This window comes from Ailuropoda melanoleuca, chromosome 7 (assembly GCF_002007445.2).
Source record: "Ailuropoda melanoleuca isolate Jingjing chromosome 7, ASM200744v2, whole genome shotgun sequence".
NCBI classification, from domain to species: domain Eukaryota; kingdom Metazoa; phylum Chordata; class Mammalia; order Carnivora; family Ursidae; genus Ailuropoda; species Ailuropoda melanoleuca.
In genome coordinates this window covers 24406977-24429560 of record NC_048224.1, presented here as the reverse complement: position 1 = coordinate 24429560, position 22584 = coordinate 24406977, and the positions used below count along the sequence as shown (strand labels likewise).

Sequence of the window (22584 nt, the reverse complement as noted above, 5' to 3'; positions counted from 1 at the left end):
CACCACATCCTTGTCTCTGTCTCTGCCCCCGCTCTCTCATTTTCTCTCTCCACCTCCAAGTGAAGGTGTCTCTGTTGCTCCACCCTAATTCCTCTGCAGGTCTGAGGCCTCTAGAGTTTCCTAGGCTTTTGAGTCAGTCCGTGCTGTGTCCTGTCCTGTGTTCTTGCCTTTTCTCAGGATGGGTCCTCTACAGCTGTTGTGGGGAGAGGGAAGGGGGCGAGGCCCTAGGACAAAGTGTCTTTTCCCTTACATTGAGGGATTCTGGAGTCTGGGGTTACCTAGCGGACAAGAAGCTGTGGAAATGTCACCTTGGCCATGCTGTGGGTTAGATGCCCTCTCGCAGATATGAATGTTCCTGACCTCACCCTGGTCCGAGACCCTGGGTGGGTAGTGCAGGCCAGTGACTTTGGTTGGATTTCAATTTTGGGGCATACCACATGGGCCCTCGCTGTTCATTTATTGTTCAGATCAGAGTGAGCCTACCTGATCGTCAGCACACCCACGCCAGCTAACGCCCCAATGTCAGACGTACTGTTGCACACCCACACTCACGCACAGAGCTGGGCCCCAGCCAGTGGTGCTTAGATCCCCCCTCCTACTCTGGTTGTGGCCGGGGATTCCTGAGGGTTGGGCCTATGGAACCTGCTGTGGGGATAAACAGGAGCTCTCCAAACACACGTCTCCTTGCCTTCACCTGTCAAGGGGTGAGGGTTGGGGGCACAGGGTGCCTGGGACCTTGCTGGGTCTGGCAAGAGGGATCTCGGGCCCTGGATTTTTTTTTTTAAAGATTTTATTTATTTATTTGACAGAGAGAGAGAGAGCCAGCAAGAGAGAGAACACAAGCAGGGGGAGTGGGAGAGGAAGAAGCAGGCTCCCAGTGGAAGAGCCTGACATGGGGCTCGATCCCAGAACTCCGGGATCACGCCCTGAGCCGAAGGCAGACGCTTAACGACTGAGCCACCCAGGCACTCCTTGGGCCCTGGATTTTAAGCCAGACTCAGAAACTGAGTGATTGAGGTCCCTAATCTGGAGACTGTCACTGTGTCTGTCGGAGTCACAGCTAGTGGTTGTCAACCTCTGTGGTGCCAGGATTACTGTGGGCTGCTGTTACTCTGTGTGACTGTCCACATTACTGAGTCTGGCTGTCAGCATCCCAGTGGTACTGTGGATGCACCATCATTGTTCCTCAATGTGACTGTCAGTTTCATTGCATCTTTGATTCTGGGGTTATTGTCACTTTGATTGTGTCCGTGGCAACAGGTGTCATTGCCCCATTTGTTGGTGTCATTATTTATGACTGTCACTCATTGCATTGTCACTATAATGATTGTCAGCACCCCTGTGTGCCATTGTCAACTGTACAAATGTGTCATTTTCGGGGCGCCTGGGTGGCACAGCGGTTAAGCGTCTGCCTTTGGCTCAGGGCGTGATCCCGGCGTTATGGCATCGAGCCCCACATCAGGCTCCTCTGCTATGAGCCTGCTTCTTCCTCTCCCACTCCCCCTGCTTGTGTTCTCTCTCTCACTGGCTGTCTCTATCTCTGTCAAATAAATAAATAAAAAATCTTTAAAAAAAAATGTGTCATTTTCACTGGGTGTTGTTCTCACTGTGTACTGGTGTCTTTGTTTCACAGTGGGACAGTGCCAGTAAATTGGGGGCCCAGGATTTGTCTCTTGATGTGTCACCTGTGTGTGTATAATGATGACACTGTGAGGTTCTGTGTGAGGAGAGGTGCTGGGCTCCTTGTGCTAACAGAGGGTGTGGGCTGCTAGGTACTGGCCTCCTTTCTTGTTGGTGGAGTGCCCTGTGTTGCCTCCTCATTGTGGGGCTGGGGCTAGAGGCCAGGCTGGCCGGTGGAGGGGTCTGCAGAGAGCTTCAGCCAGTTTGCATAGGCCCTATCTGAGGCTTTATGGGATTTATCCTCCACATCTATCCCAGAGCTATGGGGTGTGGACTTGGAAAATTCTTGGGGAAGATGCTCTTTGCCCTGGGATGGGTGGCCCGAGGTGAGCTAGGGCAGGGTGGAGGTAGAGCCTAGATGCCTCTGGCCTCAGCTTCCCTACCTGGGAATGGCCCCAGCTGGGACTCTGAGGGAAGGGGGGAGTGAAATTGGCTTGGGGCTTTCTGGATCTGCAGGGGCAGAGATGGGATGGGGTAGGGTGGGGTTTTAGTCTTCCCTTATTCTCTGGGGGCTGCACTCCTGGCCTGCCAGGGAGAAGTCCTACAGCCTTCAGGGAGGCTGCACTGACATCATCCTCCCTTTGCACTGGGGGAGCTAGGTGTGCTTAGAGAGATGCTCTAGAATGAGCACAGAGACCCTCTCTGGATCTGTCCCTTCCTCTGCCCTTGAATCTCTGCCTAGCCCCTGTGGTCCCCCATGTCTCTTCCTGGGTCTCTTTTCCCATTTCTCCCTATCTTGGTCTCACTTGTCCCCTGGGTCTTGGCTCATGGCTTTCTCTCTCTCCCTGCCTCTTTGCTCCCCCCTTCCCTGGGTCTCTGCCTTTTCTGGGTGCCCCCAGCCATGCAGTGTCTGTTTCGGTACCCCATCCCCCACTCTGCAGCACTCGCGCTCTCGGCAGCGCCCGTCTCCCATGGCTGCAGCCCCGTTGGCCCAGGGCCCGGCCCTTACAGTAACTCATCGGGCTGATGGAGGCGACTTTGATGAAGAAGCCACCCCTCCCCCTGAGGGGGCCTGTGTGTGTGTGCGCGCGTGTGTGCGTGCACGCGCATGTGTGCACGCTTGTATGCATGCACACTCATGCCAGGCTGTCTTCTTGCCCCTGCTCCCCCAACTGGGGCCAAGAAGGAGCTGGGAGCAGAGGGCCACCCTGTCCCTCTTCCATCCTGTGATCTAACCCTGGTCCCTTCTGTCTCCCTGGGCCCTGATTCCTGCCCCCATGTGGTGGGCAGTGAGTGGGGCCTGGCACTGAGGTAGAGTATCTTCCCGGCTGTGAGGAGAAAGGCACGGACAGATGGTGGAGGTGGTGGGGGGGCATCTGAGGGCTACCTGCAAGGGTGGAGGTGGGGAACCAGGTAGGCCTGTAGCCTCTTGCCTCTCTCTATTTCTCTCTCTCTCCCTTCCTCATTCCCTCCTTCTGAATTCAGACAGTCCCTGGGTTCATTTCCTGGCCCCACTGCTTGCTGACTGTGATGTTGGCCATTGTCTTAACCTTCTAGGCCTGAGGAGTAGTTGAAGATAGGGGAGTGGCTGAGGGTCGGGGGGAGCCAGGCCAAGTGGTAGCTAAGGCCCTGAGAGTCACTGATGTGGGAGGGGTAGCCAAAGCCACCTGGGGCCTAGAGGGACAAGCTGTGCCAGGGAGGGCAGTCAGAGCACCTGCTGCTGTGGCTGGAGGAAACCAGGTGCAGGTGGGGGACCTGCCTGGGGAGGGCTAAGTAAAGCCACGGGCGGGCAAGAGCCCTGTCCCATAAAGGAGCCCCCGGAAGTCAGATTCTCTCCAGCTCTCGTACTCACCGCTGTGGACTGACACCCACGTTTGTCTCCTCCCTACTGCAGCTCTGTTTGCAGTTTCTCTGGCAGTTCTCGGCTGTATGTCTGGCTGTTTGTCTGGCAGTATTTCTGACAGTGTCTCTGGCTGTGTCTGGCAGTGTGTCTGTGTGTCTGAGTGTCCCTGGCAGTGTTTTTAGTGGTGTGGATACTTCCTGACTGAGCATCTGGCCATGTCTCTGGCTCTCTTTCTAGCTGTTTTTTTGGGTGTATGCCTGTTTGTGTCTATCAGTTTCTCTGGTATTTCTCTGCTTGTGTGTCAGGCAGTTTCTCTGGCCGTGGTTTCTGAGAGTGTCTCTAGCTCTCCTGCTATGTCGCTGATGGTTTCTGTGCCTGTGTTTCTTGCTCTTTCTCTGAGGGTATGTGTGCTTGCATCTGGAGCCTTTTCCAGTATTTCTGGTGGACCCTTTGGTTGTGTGTCAGTCTTTCTCTGGCCATGCCTCTGCCTGCTTATCGGGTGACAGCTACCCGTTTCTCTGGCTTTCTCTGATGGCGCCTCACACAGTATCTCTAGTGTATCTCCAGCTGTGCATGGAGCTCTTTCTCTCGGACTCTGGTTGTTTTGGGCAGTGTCTTGGCTGTGTGTCAGGCTATATCTCTGACAGCACCACTCACCCTGCTTGAGTGTCTGGCTGTATTCCTCTCTAGATCTCTGTTTCTGTCTGGTTGACAGTCCCCCTCTCTCTTCACACTGGGGTAGGAGAGTCATATTTGAGGCCTTTTTTCTGCAGGAAATTGTTATTTCCCTGCCCTCAGGTGTGATCATGTGTGGGGGTATGGTGGGGGGCAGGCAGTTGAACCCCACAAAGAAGGACAGCAGATTAGGGGACCCCTGGATCCGTCCTGGCTTCTGGGGACATCCTGTCTGTGCTTTGTGCACCTGCAGAGGTGTGTGTAGACCCTGATGCCCATCTGGGCTGAGGGTCTCGGGCTCCTGGGGCATGTGTCTGGGGTGAAGGATGGGCTGGGGCCCCCGACAAGGACTTAGATGTGAAATACCCTCCTTGTCTCACGGTAGTTGTACACTAAGGCAAAACCCATATCTGACCTTGGTACCCTGCTGCTGTGAACATCCCAGAGCCCGGTGGCAAGGCTCACGGAGGGGTGGGGGGGTGCAGACAAGAGGGGCTTCAGAGCCTCTGGGTTTCAGGCTCTCTCCCCAGGAGCACAGCAGGGGGCCTTCCATTCAAGGCAATTTGGAGAAGTACAGACCTCCTGTTAAGTTCAAACATTACCCTTTTGGTTTGCAGTGCTTATAGCTAATTAGCCAACCTCACCAGTAAAGTTTTTTTTTTTTTTTTTTTTTTAGAAAAATGGCCCTAGCATGACCAGTGTTCCATAACTTGTCCATGGCTGACTACACCCTGCAGCCAGCAGCCTTATTGAACAACAAACCACTGTCGTTTGCCTTCTACCATCTTAGCAAACCTTTGCCTACAGATGCCAATAATGTTGCTTTCTATTCCTTGAAGGAGAATCCTGAGCCCCATTAAGAAGGGCATTTGGGGTCAAGGTGCCCTAGCCCTAGGGCTGGGATCTCCCAGTCTTGCCTGAGAACAGGGAGGGGCTCCCCAGGAGGTTCCTGCCTGGGTTGATGCTGCCCCTTCCCCTGCCACCCCCATTTCTCCCAGCAGATGGCTGCTCCTGTCCCATGGGCCTGCTGTGCTGTGCTCGCTGCTGCTGCCGCCGTTGTCTACGCCCAGAGACACAGTCCTCAGGGTGAGTGCTGGAGGAGAGGATTCTGGGGGGGCGGGGTGGTGTTCCCTCCTGACCCCCACCTAGAGCTGAGCATGAGCCTTCCTTGACACAGCTATGTGTGTCCACCAAAGACCACACTCTGGCACGTGCTGGCATTGTCACACACAAACACCCGTGAGTCATGACACTGATATGCTGGGTGATCCGGTGATGTTGTCTTATATGCACAGTCCTCCAGTCACTCCACATGGTCCTGTGCCGATGGTATCTCTGGCTTGATGATCTGGTCCTCTTCCTACTAGAGTGGGTGTAGGGTACAGGCAGCTGGGATGGGAGTTGGGGTCTGTTAGGGGTAGGGCCCTATATAGTATCTTTGAAATGGGATTTCATTTGAAATGGGGGCTTGTGGGGGTGCAGTGGAAGGCACTGAGAGAGACAGAGGCCAAGACTACTTTCCCTTATCCTAGAGGGAAGATGGAGACAGAGATGGTAGACTGAGAACAAGATGTGGGGGATGGGCAGGGTGACCAGTGGGAGACGGCTGGCACACTAAGGAAGGGGCCAGGTCAGTCTGCTGGAATGGTTGGAGGAGGCAGGGATTGCTCAGGCTGGACCATTGGTAGCCTCCTGCCCTCCCGCTACCATTTGTCAAGGGACGGCTGAGTTCTTCCCACAGCCCACATAGCAAGAAGCTGCCCCCCTGCTGGGAAACAGGTGCTCTCTTGACCACCGGCGCTCAAACTGCATTTGAGGCAGCACCTCACAGGGCTACATTGGCATACGGTCTGACCTAGAAACTGCTCAAACAAGCTCTGAGTTGTAGGGAGCTCTCTCCTTGGATGGGTCCTGCTCCCCGCCATCCTTGGCTGGGTTGGGTAGAGGCAGAGAGGGTGGGGGCACCTCTGGGGCCCAGGTACAGAGCACACTCTGTCACCCTCAAGGCTGTGGGTTCAAGGAGGGCAGTGGGTCAAGTCTCCTTTGCCTTCTTCCTTGTGAGACTGACACTGAGACCCAGAAAGAGCCTAGCCCACCCCAGGGCTGCTCCCCAGTGGGCAGGGGGTGAAAGGACCACCAGGCTAGCCCATTAACCCCTGCCTGCAGTCAGTCTGGCTTGGGCTCCTGTGCTGAACTTACCTGCTTGGACCTGCCAGTGGCCGTCCCATCGGCTTGGCCCCTGCCCTGTATTGTGGGTAAAGACAGAGCCACAAGTGACCAAGGGCTTGAGCGTTAAGTCCACATCTCTGAGAGTGTATAACTGTCCTCAGAACTAGTAAGGGAGGGGGTTAGGCTGTCCGTTAGGCTGTGTTCTTGGGCGGATGAGACCATGTCCCTGTTCGAATGCATTTCTCTGTGTGGTTGTATCCTTGGAGGCTGTGCCCTGTGTGTGATGTTGTCTGTTTATGTGAGACCATGCTCTTTGTGGGGCTTTGTCCTTGTGGTTGGGACTGTTCCCTGGTGATAGTTGGATAGTTTGTTTCTGTCTCTCTGCATGTTTGTGTCCCTGTTAAATTGTCTCTCCAAGGTGAGACTGGGCCATTATGTGTAAGTGTGCCTCTGGGTGACATGCCCTCCCTGTGCACGCGTGTGACCATCTTGTATTAAGTGTTAACTGTCCCTGAAGTGTGTCCCTGTGTGGCTGTGACCTTGTGGACTGTTGTTCTGTGTGTGTTTGCTCTTCTTGTGGTGACTGTCCTCATCCTATGTGTGTGGTGATGTGAAGTTGCTTAGGACGCCCGGGGGGACTCTTTCCGGCATGTGGTCCCCATGTGAGCCCGTGTGCACAGGTGTGAGGGAGCCATCAGCTCTGTCCTTCTGTGTTCTTCATGTCCATGACCTCATCCTGTCTCTGTCTCTCATCCTGGCTTCTAACAACCTTTTCACAGCTGATTCCTTTGGAGCATTTGTCACCGCGTCAAGGCCAAGAACCCCATCCTCCCCCTGCTGCTTGATTTAATTTCTGAAATGGACAGCACATCAGTAGGGGCACCCACAGGGCGGGAGGAGAGCTGTCCAGAGACAAAGGATTAAATCATTGCCGTCTTTGGAGCTGTTGCATGGCTGTGTGTATTGCCGTTGTTGTGTTATTGTAGCATTTGTGACAGTGTGTGTCTTACGTGATTGTCATGTCACGTTGCCCCTTCTACCTCTGCACTGTGGCCTGTAGTTGTCTTCTGTCATTGTGTTGTCATGTTTTCCTTCCTGCCCTGCCCTTACATTGTTGGTTTGTCATTGTTTTCATGTTGTGTTTCTCTTTACTTTGTGAGGCAGACAGGGTGACTTGGGAGTGCTATCCCATTGTCGTTGTATTTGTTGTGCTGTTGGGTGGCTGTTTCCTCATCTTGTGGCTATACCTGCCCCACAGTATTAAAGAACCACACTGGGTCCAAGTTAGTTCTGAGCTGCTGTTGGTCAGTGTTGACGTGCTGCCGCTGGGACCCTGGTGGCCACACCCCCTCCCTTACGGTCAGTTTTCAGCCTCCTCCTCAGGCAGCTGGATGCAGAGTCTGTGCTAGTGAGGGGGGGGCGGGTTCAGAGAGAGGGGCTTGGCATGTTTCCTGGAAGCTCCAGGTTTTGACAGGGGAGGTTGAGGGGGGGTTCGATGGCTAGGGCTGGTGGATTGGGGGAGCTCTATGGCTTGAGCCTTGGACACTGGGCCTCTGGTCAGGGGGAGGCCCCCATTCAGTCTCTGGTCCAGCTTCACAGCTGTGGCCTCCAAGGCCCCCAGCCACCGCCCTTCCGCCGTTCATCCTTTGTTTGGCTGGTCCCAAGCCCCACAGACGAGTGGTCAAGGCTGGCTGGGTTTCCTGCTTCCCTCTCCTCTAACAGGGGACAGGACCGAGAGGCTCAAAGAAGGGCAAGACAGAGGCAGGCCGGAGAGGGGGGGAGGAACCGAAGACACAGAGAGACCCTGGCACAGGAAGGGTGACAGAGGCAGCAAACAGGGACAGATGTTCCAGCACAGAGAAAAACAGTACTGGGGAGGGGGCTGCAACAGAGGGAGGGGGTGACTGGTGGCATAGGGGGATCCCTACCCCCTGCAGTCCTGGTGGTGTTAACAAGTCTAATTAAGAGGCCACTGGCCCAAGTTAATTGGCTCGTTAACAGGAATTACCTCTGAAAATCCCCCAACTCAGCAGGGTGGCTCTCTGGAGGGGAGATGTAAGCGAGTGTTAACGAGGGATCCCGCAGCCCCCCCCTCCACCGCTGCCCCCCTCCCACTCGCTCTTCCCCTCCCACCCTCACTCCACAGATCTGGCCAAGACCAGGGAAGCATCTGTCCTTCCAGGCTTGGGGGGCAGGATGAGGAATGAGGAGATCAGAGTCATATCACCCAGCTCTGCGTGCCTGCCTCTCCTCTGTTGTCTGTAGATAGGTGTCTCCTGTTTTCTGTGTCCTGTTCACCTCCCCCACCTAGTGCTGCCTCTTGACAGGTGCTCCCTCCCACCCTTCCACTCCAGTCTCCTGGGTTCAGTCCATCACGCCTGGGTTGCCGAGGCCAGGGCTGGGGTTTGCTTTTGGCTTTGACAGGCCCCTCCTGGGGGCAGGAGAGGAATGGTCAGAGAGCTCTCTCGGCCCCAGCACTCCCCCTCTCCCCACCCCCCCGAACCCCAGCAGTTCCTGTCTCACAAAGTTGATAGCTGCGAGGAGTTCCCTAGGGCTCCCAACCTGGATCCCCCTTCTGCTGCTGCCCGAGCTCTGGATGGCTGAAGCGGGGCAGGTTAGGGGCAGCTTGTCGGGGGGTCAGAGTGGGAGGGAGAGAGGCAGGACAGGAGACAAAGATGGGGACAAGAGACAGAGAAAAGAGTCCAGAAGTAGGGCCCCTCAGCTCCAGCTTGCCTGGGTAGCAGATGTCAGTGATTGGGGCTGGGCCTGTAGGTGGCAAGAGGTTAGGGTCACGGGGGTCAAGAAAACTTTCTAAAGGACCTAGTGACTGGAGGTGAACTGAGTTTTCACTGAGATTTAACCCCTCCCAGCACTCTACACAAACTTTCTCCCACACACATACACACTGAAGATCACCCATTCACGCACAAAATCCCGACACGTGCGCACGAGCACACACACACACAAATTTGGAGACATTCACAGCCACAGAGAACTTTTACACACTTCTCATCTCCTGACACACACACCATCAGACACAGAGCCTCTTGGCCTAGACTTGTCACTCATAGGCTCTCATCTATGCACATTCACCTGGTGGTGCCAGGCAGGGCCTTGACCTGTGACTTTTGCCTTGTGCTCTCCCTGACCCCCCACAGAAGCACCCCACGTGCAGTATGAGCGCCTCGGTTCTGATGTGACTCTGCCATGTGGGACAGCAAACTGGGATGCAGCAGTGACATGGAGGGTAAATGGGACAGACCTGGCCCCTGACCTGCTCAATGGCTCTCAGCTTGTGCTCCATGGCTTGGAACTGGGCCATAGCGGCCTCTATGCCTGCTTCCACCGTGACTCTTGGCACCTGCGCCACCAAGTCCTCCTACATGTGGGCTGTAAGTGTTGCTCCCAACCTCTTATCTGACCCCCGCCACATTTCACTCAAGAGGATTGTCAGTGAGGCTTAGACCTTTGGCCCAGATCAAGTCCTCTTCATTTCCGGCGGGGTGTGTGTGTGTGGGGGGGTGCTGCAGCACCCTGACCTTTGCCCTCTGATCCTATCCTAGACTTCTCTTCTGACCTCTGAGCCCAGTGTTTCCCACGGAGTCTGGACCCCTGGGCATTCTGCACATGTATCCCACCCCCACCCCACTCCCGGAGGTCTGTGAGATCCGGAAATCATGTTCCCTATGACGAGATGGGCACAGGAGGGCTAGCAGGGCACGATCCTTCTGGGGCCTGATAGGGAGGAATCCTAGGGTCACAGCTCCAAGCAGGAGTGACCCCACTCCATGTGCGCTCTCACAGGGACTGGTTATGCAGGTAGAGGAACAGGCACTGTGGGAGGCTCCAGGGAAGAAAGAACAGTTCCTGGAGTGGGAAACACATGGAGATTTGGAGATTTGGAGGATACATTGACAAAGTCACTTCTGGCAGACAGCTAAGTGTGACTATAGGCCTCAGAGGCCGGGAGGGCATGAAAGGGCCACTTGGGCTGGTGTAAGTGGGGGAAGGGAGCTAAAGGAGGTTTGGGGCAGATCATGATCCTAGAAGCTAGGGGGTGACATAAGCAGGGTCATCGTGTTCTTAAGAGATCCTTCTCATGGCAGTGAAGAGAGACAGGTTGGATGGGGGCAATGCCAGGACAGGAAGGAGGCTGTTCTGGATGCAGCGCAGCTGATGAGGAAGAGGGGCCAGGGCATGGAATCAGGGCAGTTGAGAGGGGCTGATTGGACCTCCAGGAGTTGGTGGTGGATTGAAGGTAGAGAGGACAGGAGAGTAGAGAGCAGGAGTCAAGACAGCTGGTGCTACCAATCACTGCAACAGGGGCAAGGTGGAGGGGTCAGTGGAGGAAAAGATGGTGTGTTCTGGAGGTGCCTGGGTGGCTCAGTCAGTTAAGCATCTGACTCTTGATTTCAGCTCAGGTCTTGATCTCAGAGTCCTGGGTTCAGGCCCTGTGTTGGGCTCCACGTTGGGCATGGAGCCTACTTAAAAAAAAAAAAAAAAAGATAATGTGTTCTGTTTGGACAGTAGTATGCAAGTCATCTTATTTTGGATTTTCCTTGAGTCAGATCCCAGGATGAGAGTTTGTATGCAAGTAGTTCATTTGTCTGGTGGCAGAAACACCATAAGGAAATGAGAAAGTGCTAGAAAAAGGAAGTTAAGGGGACCAATAAAGACGGAGTTATTCAGTTATCTTCTGGGCAACTGCAGCTTTGCCCTGAGGGAACTCTGAGTGCCCAGGCAGAACATGTACCTGGGAGTTCGGCCTGAGCTGTGAGGGAGCTCGGAAGTTTGTATACTAATTCCTGCCCATCCTCGGTTGAAAGAGTCTCCCGGGGTGGGGGCAGGGATGCTTTAATTCCCCCACACTTTTGGCCTGATGCCTCAGCAAGCAGTGCAGATTTTGGTGACCACTGAAAGCTCTTAGGCACATAACTGCAGCAGAGGGCAGTAGGGACGGGCCAGGGATCTGCCAGGGCATTGCCGACGTCTGCTGTAGGTATGTGGGGTTGGGGTCCTCGAGACAACTGGGAGCTGAAGGCTGTAGCCAGTGGATCTGAGGGTCTGGGACTCAGGAGAGGCCTGGGCTGAGGATGGGATGGGAAAGGCCATGGAGGGGGTGAGATGGCCAAGGGAGAGAACTCTGGGATGAGAAGAGAGGACGACCCAGAACTGGGCCCTGAAGACCATCACTTTATAAAGGGTTGATGGAAAGAAATGAGCCACAAAAAAGAGAAAAGGAGGAGCCAACAGGAAGGTAGAGGGAAAAGGGAGTGAGTGTGATTCAGAAGATAGGTTTGGAGAAGTTGGAATGAGGAGCTTATCAGTGCTGCTGGGTAGGCACCCACCAACAGGATATTCTGAAAATAGTTCCATTTCTTTTCTCCTTGAGCCAAAGATTCATGTTTCTCTGGCCTCATCCCATTTGGGGGATGCACCCCACTTTCTGTGTTTCCTCGGGAGCTGCCGAGGGGAGGAGATGCTTGAGCGACCTGGGAGCAGGCCCTTTCCCTGTTGTCAAGAGATTGCTATGGACAACCACGGGAAATGTTAGACTGAAGGGTTGCTCATGGTCGTCCACAAAACACTGACCCACCAGTGGGGTTAGAGTAGGGGTGAATATATGTTTTGGTGGGGATATTCTTTTTCACCCAGAGAAGCCTTCCTGTGTTTCAACTGGAAAGATGGCAATCATATCCAAGTGTCTTAGTTGCAAGCCAAGGGTGGAATGACCCCTGTTGGCCAGCTTGAGAAATACAGGACCAGCCTACCTGAGTTCTCCCGGGCCCACCAAGAGGTCCATTGGAAGTGGAACACTCACCCTAGCCCCATGTCCGTACACACAGAAAAGATCATACGCTGCGTGCCATGGAAGAAGGAGGAGACCAATTTGACACCCCTGTCTTCTCAATTTGAGTCCTAGAAGTCCTTAGGATGGACGAGGCTGGCCATGATGGTTAGGCCATGATGGTGGCCTGGGCCCTATTCCTAAGGACCTGATCTTTGAGAGGTCTTTGAAGAGAAATTGGGTCTAGAAGTGGTGTCTGTAGTCTGTACCCACAAGACATGCCCACAGCTGCCCTGTTGTGACCAGAGCCCAGACCTTTTGTATATAGCGCTGACCACTCCCCAGGCCCTGCGTGTCAGAGGAGGGCTGGCCATGAATCGGCTGTAGCATTAGTAACAGGTACTTATCTCTCATTGCCTTATTTCCTTCTAAAGAGCTGGTCAGAGGAACAGGGGACATTAATCATGATTGTTTCAGTCACTTTATATTAGTAACAAGAGACTGGGTTTGGCAACACTCAATATCAAATTATTCTTCTAGCAGCACTTGGAGAACAGGACAAAGTTACCCCTGATTTGTGAGTCATTCAAGCCAAAAATTATTTAATATTTATCCTAAACATATAAGATTTTCATGTTTCTATTTCCAAGGGAAACTGATCACAAAAATATCCTGTTGAAAGTCGTCTTAACCAGACTGATCCCTGAACTGCTTTCTCCCCGTCTACCTTCCTGCCCTCGGGCGGGTGCTCACAGACAGCTCCGAGGAGTCCCCCCCCCTCCCCGCCCGGGCTGATGAAAGGACCGCCACATTAGGAAACAGGATCACAGGGTTACCTTTACTAGCATCCTTTTGTTTACTAGACACTGCTGATTCAGTGTCTTTCTGATTTTAAGCTAAAACAAATCAGAGTGCTTTACTGATTTTAAATGGACAGTTCTTTGTCCAGTTTTTACATATCTGTATTTGATTGGTCAGGACAGGAATGCCAGAACCCCTGGTTCAGCACTGCTTCCCCCTCAGCCCTGTTTGGCTGAGAAGGAAAGAGCAGCTTGTGGATGAAGAAGTCTGGGGGAAAAAGACAGGTGGGAGGCAGGAGAGGGGCATCTGGGAAGCCAGAAGTTGGGGTGCCTTGAGAGATGTCATGAGATAAGGTTGGGACAGGTCACGGGCTTTGATGCCACACGGGAGGAGTGTGGGTGGGGCCGGGCAGGGCTGGAGCTGGAATGGTCACCCTGCCCCACCCAGCCCGATCTGGCCTGGCCAGGGGTGTGGGCAGCCTGCCCCTCCTTCTTTCTGGGCCGGCGGGCAGGCCTCGTGCGTGCCGGGGGCTCCAGCCCAGTCGGGCTGGCGAGATGAGAGGAAAAACATGCGGTTTGGTGGGCTGGACATGGAAAAACAAGCCAATTAGGAGGAAAACAAACAAACCCTGGGCCAGCGGGGGCGCACGCACACATGCACACGCATACACGGCCCCGCATGGGACCCGAGGATGTCCTGCATCTCAGGAGCCCTCACAAAGGGCAACTTGGGATGCCTGGGCATCCAAGAATATGTATGCCCAGAGAATGACCTGACACATACACATATGAGTTTTTGCTCACACACAGCCTCTAACATGTTCTCACGTGGGTTCAGCTCATACGTGTGGACACACTTGGAATTCTGGGCACTTTCCCACACCCACAGTTTGAAAAATGTGTTCAGGCTTAAGCTTCATCTCGTATATAGCGTTTCAGGTATGAGTCTTGCTGTCCTGTGTTTCAGACACGATGGCGCACTTACGCGTGTTCTCGGAGAGTACCTCAGCCCCTCGGCCATACCCATACAGGCAGTCTTGAAGTCAAACAGCCTGCCCGGAGTCACACAAGTGCAGTCTGCTGTCACACACAGCCAATTGCACGGTTACACGGTTGCCCGGAGTTCCAGTCACACACACGAAGCCTCTCAGAGTTAACACACAGCGTCACAATTGCCATGTCTTAAAAACAGCTTCTTCCCCATCTTGCAGCACGCTCACAACAGGCCTGATCGCACACTGTCCCACAACCTCACACTTGGTCTCTCACAGCACCCCCACCTCCGCCCACCCGGCCCCTCAGCTGGGCTCCAGCTGCAGCAGGTCACTCCTTTTCTTCCTTTCTTTGTTTTTCTTTCCTCCTTTTCCCTCTGAGAAACCTGGTCCCTGTCAGGAAACCCAAGCCCTTCCCTACTCAGGGCCCAAGGCCAGGCAGGAGTAGCCAGATGACAGACAAAGCCCTGCCTGGCCCCCCGGTCCCCCATGACCTGCCCAGTCAGAGAGAGGCACTGGTTTGAGGGGGAGGCTGGTCTCAGTTGGGGAGGATGGTCAGAGGGAATGGAGGGGCCTGGTCAGTGGGGAGGCTGGCTGGTGGAGGGGGCCTGTGAGTCCAGTGCCATGGCCTGCTCTGCCCTCCAAAGAGTCCCAGGCAGCAAGGAGCTGACTCTGCAGCCTTTAGTACCCACCCCACCCCCAGCACCCTTCTCCTTTGAAGCTGGGGGTGGGGGGGGTGGCAGGAGGGGGAAGTGGAGGCTTCTTAGCCGACCTCAGAATGTCCTTTTCTCCTGGGGTGGCTGCCAACTCTGGCCTGGCCTACAGGCCCCCACAAGGCACTTCCTGTGTCCTTGGCCACCCCCCACCCCACCCCCATGCCTCTGTCCCTGGGCAGATAGGGAAGGGATATGAGAGGCACACAGGATGAACGTGGAACAGACACAAGATGGACACAGGGCCAGGAAGGCTCCCCGGGGGAAGCAGACAGCAGTGGATGGAATGCAGGTTGCCCCTTGTGGGGGCTCAGCTGGGCTCTGGCTCTCCCCTGCAGGCCTGGGGAGCACCTTTGCCCACAGCGTAGCCCACTCTAGCTGCTACATACACCCAAGCTTCCCAGATGCCTCTCTGACCCTCTCATCTCTCCTGCTGCAAAGCCAGATTGGGCCCTGGGGGTTCGGCCCCGCTATACATACACTTCCCACACACTGGACATGTACATGCAATCAGAGTCAGTCACAATCACGTGTACACTGTGGATGAAAGCCTGCAGTTCCCCATGTGTCACCATGGCCACTCGGCAAGCATAGACATGTACTCCCCCTTTCACAGTCCCTGGCTTATTGAACTGCCCCCCTCCCATTTCCTGTCCACCTGTCAGGCAGGGGGTGGGGCGGGGGGGACACAGGAGGGAGGTGTCAGTGTCCCTGGAGCCACTGACGGACATTCCTTGCCTGGGTCAGATCACAGAAGCTGCCTCCTTCCAGGAACCTGAGCCGGCTGTCCTCACGCCTTACCCAATGCCTGAGGGTGGGACAGCTGGGCTAAGTGCTCACAGCAGCAAGAAGTGTGGTTAGATAGCAGAAAGAACTTCCCAAGTGTGTATGTGTGTTCATATAGGTGGGTATCCCCTTCCTGGGGTTTAGTCCCAGCTCTGGCTTGCTGTGTGACCTCAGGCAAGTCTCCATCCCTCTCGGGGACTCCCCATTCTAGATTGCAGGCTGCTGCTAACCTGCTAACCAAGTAAAGCGCTTCTTAAAGGGTCTGTGATGGAGGAGCTGGGGGCTGGGGCTTAGGTGAGGTATACAGTGAGGGAACAGTAGCTTCCTCTCAACAGGCGTATGCACACACGTGCAGCCATCCAGGGACACATTCTGACCCGGGGCCATAGAGACTCCTATGTATGTGCCTACTTTCCATCATGGGTCATTCGTGTCACAGAGACACGTATAACACGTATACTTGAGCGTGGAGACACCTCCACACAGAATCACACCCAGTGTGCATAGCCACCCAGGGCTGTTGTTCCTGTGGAACCACCAGGCTTGTCCTCATGTTTCTTAATCTCTGCTGGGCGAAGCCTGGGATGACTCTTCTCCAGGGAGTGTACTCTGATTACTCCAGCAACCAGAGGACCCAGTCAAGACACCCCCCCTCCCAGCCTCTGTTGCACAGTTTTTCTCTGTGAATGGACACAGTGTGCCAGGAGATGTGGAGCTGGGGCCGATTCCCCCAGACATCACCTCCATCCTGTGATTGATGAGCTGAGGCCCGCAGCCCCCTGTTCCCTGCAGTTCCCGCCTCCATTGAGCAGGTGGGGGGGGCTCCCTCTTCATATAGCCCTTGTTTTTCTTTAATTAAACACCTGGCTCTCTGCGGCCTGGGAAGCCTCAGACCCTCGCTGACAGCCACCCCTCCCCAACCTCTGGCATTGCCGAAGGGGGAGAGCTGGGGTTCTGGGGCCCACCTGTCCCCACACTAGCGCCGGGGACTAGGGGCTCCAAGAATACCCTGACCGTGCTGTCCTCACCCCTCAGTGCCGCCGCGGGAGCCTGTGCTCAGCTGCCGTTCCAACACTTACCCCAAGGGCTTCTACTGCAGCTGGCATCTGCCCACCCCCACCTACATCCCCAACACCTTCAATGTGACCGTGCTGTGAGTAGACTTGCCTGTGAACCGGTTCCAACCCTGACCTCTGACCTCTCCTCCAGCCACCCACTGCGCCCTCAGTCCAGACCCTAGCCCAGCCTTGGGCTTGACCTTCCCCCAACCTCTGCCCCACCTGACCCTTGATGTTGGTAACAGTGCCTGCGCCTCACCCTTCCCCAGGCACGGCTCCAAAATTATGGTCTGTGAGAAGGACCCAGCCCTCAAGAACCGCTGCCACATCCGCTACATGCACCTGTTCTCCACCATCAAGTACAAGGTCTCGATAAGCGTCAGCAATGCCCTGGGCCACAACGCCACAGCTATCACCTTCGATGAGTTCACCATTGGTGCGTGGGGCGGGGGTGGTCCCTATAGCATACTCCAGTGGGAGTGTGTAAGTCGATGTGTGCGGCGGTGTGTGTGAGCATTGCTGAGGATCTTCACATGTGCGTAGGTACGTGTGGCATGTGTATACGTGTGTGCGTGTACTCGTGGCGTGTATATACCTGTGAACATTTGAGTGAATGTCCTTTACCTGCAGGAGCCAAGAGACCTTTCCAGCAGCTCTTCCCATCGTCTCTCTGGCTCCCAGAGTATACAGGAGGGGGAGGGGGGGCAGGCTGGGCCAGACCCTTGTGCAGCTGCAGCCTCCCCCCCACCCCCACGCTAATGGCTTCCTTACGGCTTGTGATGAATGAGGTGTCAGAACAGGAGACAGGACTGGGACAGATACCGCCCTCACCCCACCCCCACCCCAGTCAGACCCTCTGTCTGCCTCTGCCCCATCCCAGCCAGACCCCTTGCCTGCCACTGCCCCATCCCAGCCAGACCCCTTGCCTGCTCTTACCCCATCCTAGCCAGATGCCAGACCCCTTGCCTGCCACTGCCCCATCCCAGCCAGACCCCTTGCCTGTTGCTGCCCCATCCTGCCAGACCCTCTGCCTGCCCTCCATACCATCACTGAGTCCCCCAGACTGTTTCTACATGAGTTGGGCCCTTACACTCCCTCATGTCCTCAGCCTACCTCCAACCCAGATCTGCCACACCTGTGGACTATCTTTTAACCTTGACCCACAGAGCAGCTTCAAACCCAGACTCTTCAGGGGAGAGTGTATCTCAGTTTGGAACTGGAAGAGTTGAGGTGAAAAGCCAAGCTTGAGGGGAGTGTATGAAGCTGGTGCAGGAGGGGGTGATCCAGGTGACAATGGAGGGAATGTTGGTAATGGAGTCATCATATAGACTTAGTCATTGGGTTGCTGGTCATTATGAGCATGGGACTGGGATGATGGGATGAAATTTGGGATATCGCTCTCATGAGCTGGTGACAATGACTGTAGTGACAGTCCTTGGTGGTGACAGGGGTGTGAGAGGTGGAAATAATGAGACAGTTGTTAATGGTAGCTGCCAGAATGGACAACAGAGAAGAGGGGTGGCCACTGTGACAACTAGGACAGTGGTTGGCGATGTGAGATGGTGGACATGGTGACTGGGGTTGACAAAGTGGGGTTGTTCCCAGCGATTAGTGAGGTAATGAAACTGTGTCTCCTTAACAGTGAAGCCTGACCCTCCAGAAAATGTGGTAGCCCGACCAGTACCCAGCAACCCTCGCCGGCTAGAGGTGACTTGGCAGACCCCTTCGACCTGGCCTGACCCTGAGTCCTTTCCTCTCAAGTTCTTTCTGCGCTACCGACCCCTCATCCTGGACCAGTGGCAGCATGTGAGTGCCCTGCCCTGCCCTGCCCAGATCCCAAGTGCCTGAATCAGAGCCATGTGGCATGGGAGGTATCCATATCACCCATATCAGCTGGTCAGTGTTCCAGTGTGAAGCTGGGGGGCGGTCAAAGAGGCTTTCTTTCCTCGGAGAAGCGATCAGATGGGCCTGGAAGGATGGGTGGGGCTGAGGAAGGTATCCTGATCTGAAGCCCTAAAGGGTTCCCAGTGACCTCCATTAGTGTGATGGGAACACATCTGTTGTTGTGGCTCCCAGGGTAATGGGGAGAAATCCAGAAAGGGAAATGGCAGGCAGGGCAGGTAGGATTTCCCTTTCCTTAACTCTAGCTCTCAGCCCTGATCAGGTATCTCCCTTTTAGACTCTGGCCCAGGCTGTGGACCTGTGCTGGACCCAAGGGGCAAGACAGTCCCTGTCCTCAAGGACTCATAGTCTCAAGGGCTCAAGGGGTCAGAATATGAGTTCAGGCCGTGACTAGTGTCAGGACCGCAAAGTCACATGTAGCTCAAGGTTACAGATCGGAGGTAGGCTGCGAACGAAGCTGTGGATGAGGGCTGGCATGGGGTCAGGCTGCGCTCTGGGGTGCTGACCAACCGACAGTTGCTCTGAGGAGCAGCCAGGCGTTTGGGGCAGACTTGACGTTCTCTCTCCTTTGACAGCCCTGGGCCCACAGGGTTGTAGGCACTCTTTCTGGCCCATGAGGTCTGTGGGCTCGGACGGGGGCTGTGAGTGCTCCACAGGCTGACCCAGGCTGGTACCCGGGGGTCAACCCACCCACCAGGCTCCAGCCCATCTCTTCATGCCCCCCTTCCAGCTAGGCTTTAAAGTGCGTAATTTGATTCCAGGGTGCCTGTCCGGGTTGTAGGCCTGGCCCCCACAAAGGCTGCTCACATGTTCTCTGACAGAGTCCGGAGTCCCTCCTGCCTGGCCAGCTGCCCGCGCCTAATGCATTGCTAATAACCAGGGTCTAGTTTCACAAGCCCCCCTCCCCTGCTAACGAGCTACAGGCAGCAGCCCCGCGCATCGCGGCGCACACGCCTCACAGTGGACCTGGCATACTGCCCGCCACACACACACGGGAACATGCACACATACACGTGGTCCCGGCAGGGCCCATGCTCCGTACATGCACGTGACGAGCTTGCCAAGACCACGCGCTGCAGAGCAGACCCCCACGCTGATGTGGGCAGAGCGAAATATGAGGACTCTGGGGCAAGAACATGTATGACCTGTGGTGTGTGCTTGCCCTGCTCCGTATCTCTTCGGCGTTGCAGTCGGCTCGATTTATGGCTCTTTTGAACTTGACTTTCGCTCTGAATAGAGTCTGCTCTCCCTGATCCTTTATGTTGGAGAGAAGCAGGTGTATGATCAGGAGGGGGTACAGAGGGGAGAACAGAGAAAAACATCACTTGGATTTTCAGAGGGAAGTGAGAGCTCCAGGCCAGGATTGACAAGAATGGGCACCGTGAGGTCTGGCAGGGGCTATCCCAGCATGGACAAGGTGGGGCGAGTACTGGGATCCAGCGTGGGTTCCCTGAATCTTCTGCTCTGGCCCTAACTCAGCAGGGAGGCTAGAGGGCGTGTCTGGCAGGTGCTCCGGCAGACTGGATGGAGGACTCTGAGGCTAGGCAGATGCCAGCTACTAGAGAATTCCTGCCAGTTGAGGAGCCATTCTCTTAAGGGTGTGGATTAAGGGATCAGTGACAACCTAGCAGCAAGAAGGGCCCAAGCCTAGGAGATGTGGCTGCCAGGAAAACACTGGGCTCCTGGGCCACATTTCCAGAGGTGTATGGTGCCCACCATAAGTCCATCGATGAGGTGATAATTTGATCTGCTCTCCATAGCTCTCTCCCTCTCTACTCAGCCAGAGGGGGGTCTTTGGAGGGCAAAAGGGTATAGGGGACCAGAGGAGGAACTGGGCCCCAACTCCAGGGGAGGAGAGTCTGTGGGGTCCACCAATCTTCCAGGACTGTGAGTAGGACTTTCTGAGCCCAGGTCTGGGACCCAAATGACTTTCACCCTGACCCTGACCTTCACCGGTGTCTCCCGCCTCAGGGCCACCGATCTGGGCGGGAGGGGGGAGGTTATTGGAGGGGCTTCCTGCTCTACTTAGACCCATCTTCACACACATGAATACACATACACATGCGTGCATATCCTCACAGCCTGTCAGGTAGGTAGCCCAGACCCCAGTTTTCTGGGAAGGAAGATTGGAACAGGGACCAAAAAAGCCCTGAAGCCAGACGTGGCCCAGAGCAGCCCCCTCCTCCGCCCCTGCCGGCTGCCCCTGTTTACGAGGAGGCTTAATGAGGCAGCGGGTGCCGCTGAGATGAACCAGAGCCCAGCCTGGGACTGGGAGGGGTGCCGGACAGGCAGGCCAGCCTGAAGGGTGGGGGAGACCAGCAGAATAGGGCTGGCCTGGGCGGGGGTGGGTGGCGATGCCTCCAGGAGGAAATGGAGCAGCTGTCCTCCTGTCCTGCGGCTTGGGAGGCAGGGTGATAACCATGCGGAGGCTTTCCTGAGTGGGAGGCCCAGGAGGGCCAGGCTGCTGGGTGCAGTGGGCATCTGGGAAGCCAGGCTCTGAGCTAGAACCCGTGATAATGACAGAGCCGGCTGAAGTGTGTTTGGTGCTCACCATGTGCCCGAGTCCTCATTATACCCCTGTGACTTAGATCATTAGTGCCATTTTACACATCAGGACAGCAAGGCATATGGAGGTTAATTAACTTGGTCACCTGGCTGAGAGTGGATGGAGCTGAAACCTGGACTCAGGCAACCTAGCTCCATGTCTGTGTTGCTAACCTTTCCTCTAAGCACATCACCATCCCCTCTCTTACCCTGTTAACTCTTGTCACCTCCAGGCAGGGACTGAGATCAGGGCTCAGCCAGGCGCTGTGAGGGAGCTGGGATGACAGCAGAGTGAGACACGGAGCAAAGTCCTTCTTCTGCTCCCCTGGGGGTGCTTCCAGTCTCCTTCGAGATTTTCTTACTCTCCTTGAGGATCCTGTTCCCTCATTCGGGGTCTCCTCCCCAAGATGTCTTTACCCTCCTTCAGGAATATTCTTAATATCCTCTCTCTCCCCCCAGGAAGCTCTCTTTTCCTCCAGGGGGGTCTTCACTCGTCTCTCCCCAGATGTGTTCTCAGTTCCTCTGGGGGTACCTCACTCTCCTGACCCCCAGGGCCCCCTACCCCCATCCTGTGCTCTGGCTGCAGGTAGAGCTGTCAGATGGCACAACGCACACCATCACAGATGCCTATGCCGGGAAGGAGTACATCATCCAGGTGGCGGCCAAGGACAATGAGATTGGGACGTGGAGTGACTGGAGCGTGGCCGCTCATGCCACACCTTGGACTGAGGAGCCACGACACCTCACCACGGAGGCCCAGGCCCCGGGTGAGCACCCCCACCCCCTGCCCCCTGTTCTCTCAGTGGGCCTGCGCTGTTGTCTGGCTCTATCTTGCGCCTTCCAACTCCTCTGAGGACTTACAGCCTTAGAGCCTCTGCCCCAGGCACTCTGAGGCTGCCACACCCCTGTCTGTCTGTCTGCCCAAGCTGTTCCTGATCCTTGCTGTCTGGACATTGTTGGTGCGGTCATCTTTGAGGGGGGGGGTTGGGGGGGGGAGGCAGGACACGTTTGAGAGAGGAAGCAGGGGCTGTCTGATGGGAGAGGCAGTACTGGTCTAACACAGGGAGCGGGAACAGTGTGCCTCCTGAACCCCCCAGATCTGGGTTGGACTGCAGCCCTGGCCCCGCCCTGAGTTCCCCCCCATGTTCCCCAGAGACCACGACCAGCACCACCAGCTCACTGGCACCCCCACCCACCACGAAGATTTGTGACCCTGGGGAGCTGGGCAGCAGTGGAGGACCCTCGGCACCCTTCTTGATCAGTGTCCCCGTAACTCTGGCCCTGGCTGCTGCTGCCACCACTGCCAACAGTCTCCTGATCTGGTAAGTCAAGTGAGGCTGGGTGGCAGAGGGGAGCCCGAGGGGACCCGCATCCCACCCTCATCCCTCACAGCCCCCGCCCTGTTTCCCCAGAGCCCGGCATCCCGTGAGGACACGCCAGCGCACCTGCAGAGGAGCAGGAGGCCGGAGCTGAGCCCGCAGACCCCAGTTTCTATTTTGCACACGGGCAGGAGGACCTTCTGCATTCTCTTCAAACATAATTTGTAGAGACCCCGGCAGGCCCGGGCTTGCCGCCCCCTAGCCCTGCCACACCGCACTGGCCCTCCTCCCTCCCTCAGGAGTGGAGGACCCTGCAGCCAACCCACCCACCAAAGACCCCCCCACCCCCACCCTGGCCCCTTGGGCTGGACCCTC

The 22584-nt window shown here is 55.7% G+C and overlaps 1 protein-coding gene across 5 annotated transcripts in view; it reads left to right on the top strand.

Moving 5' to 3' along the window:
* The window catches only part of CNTFR (ciliary neurotrophic factor receptor), a 37748-nt gene extending 15170 nt beyond the window's left edge, over positions 1–22578 (top strand). For 4 of the 5 annotated variants that reach the window (XM_034664045.1, XM_034664048.1, XM_034664044.1 and 1 more), the window contains 8 exons: positions 5140–5224; positions 9466–9699; positions 16422–16539; positions 16714–16880; positions 18087–18250; positions 21477–21657; positions 22044–22212; positions 22303–22578. In XM_034664045.1, the coding sequence (XP_034519936.1) occupies positions 5140–5224; positions 9466–9699; positions 16422–16539; positions 16714–16880; positions 18087–18250; positions 21477–21657; positions 22044–22212; position 22303 (1119 nt within the window). In that variant the 3' untranslated portion in view covers positions 22304–22578. Of the gene's footprint in view, positions 1–5136; positions 5225–9465; positions 9700–16421; positions 16540–16713; positions 16881–18086; positions 18251–21476; positions 21658–22043; positions 22213–22302 lie in introns of all 5 variants that reach the window. The other variant, XM_034664046.1, reaches the window with a different exon arrangement.
* Positions 22579–22584: the final 6 nt, after the last annotated feature.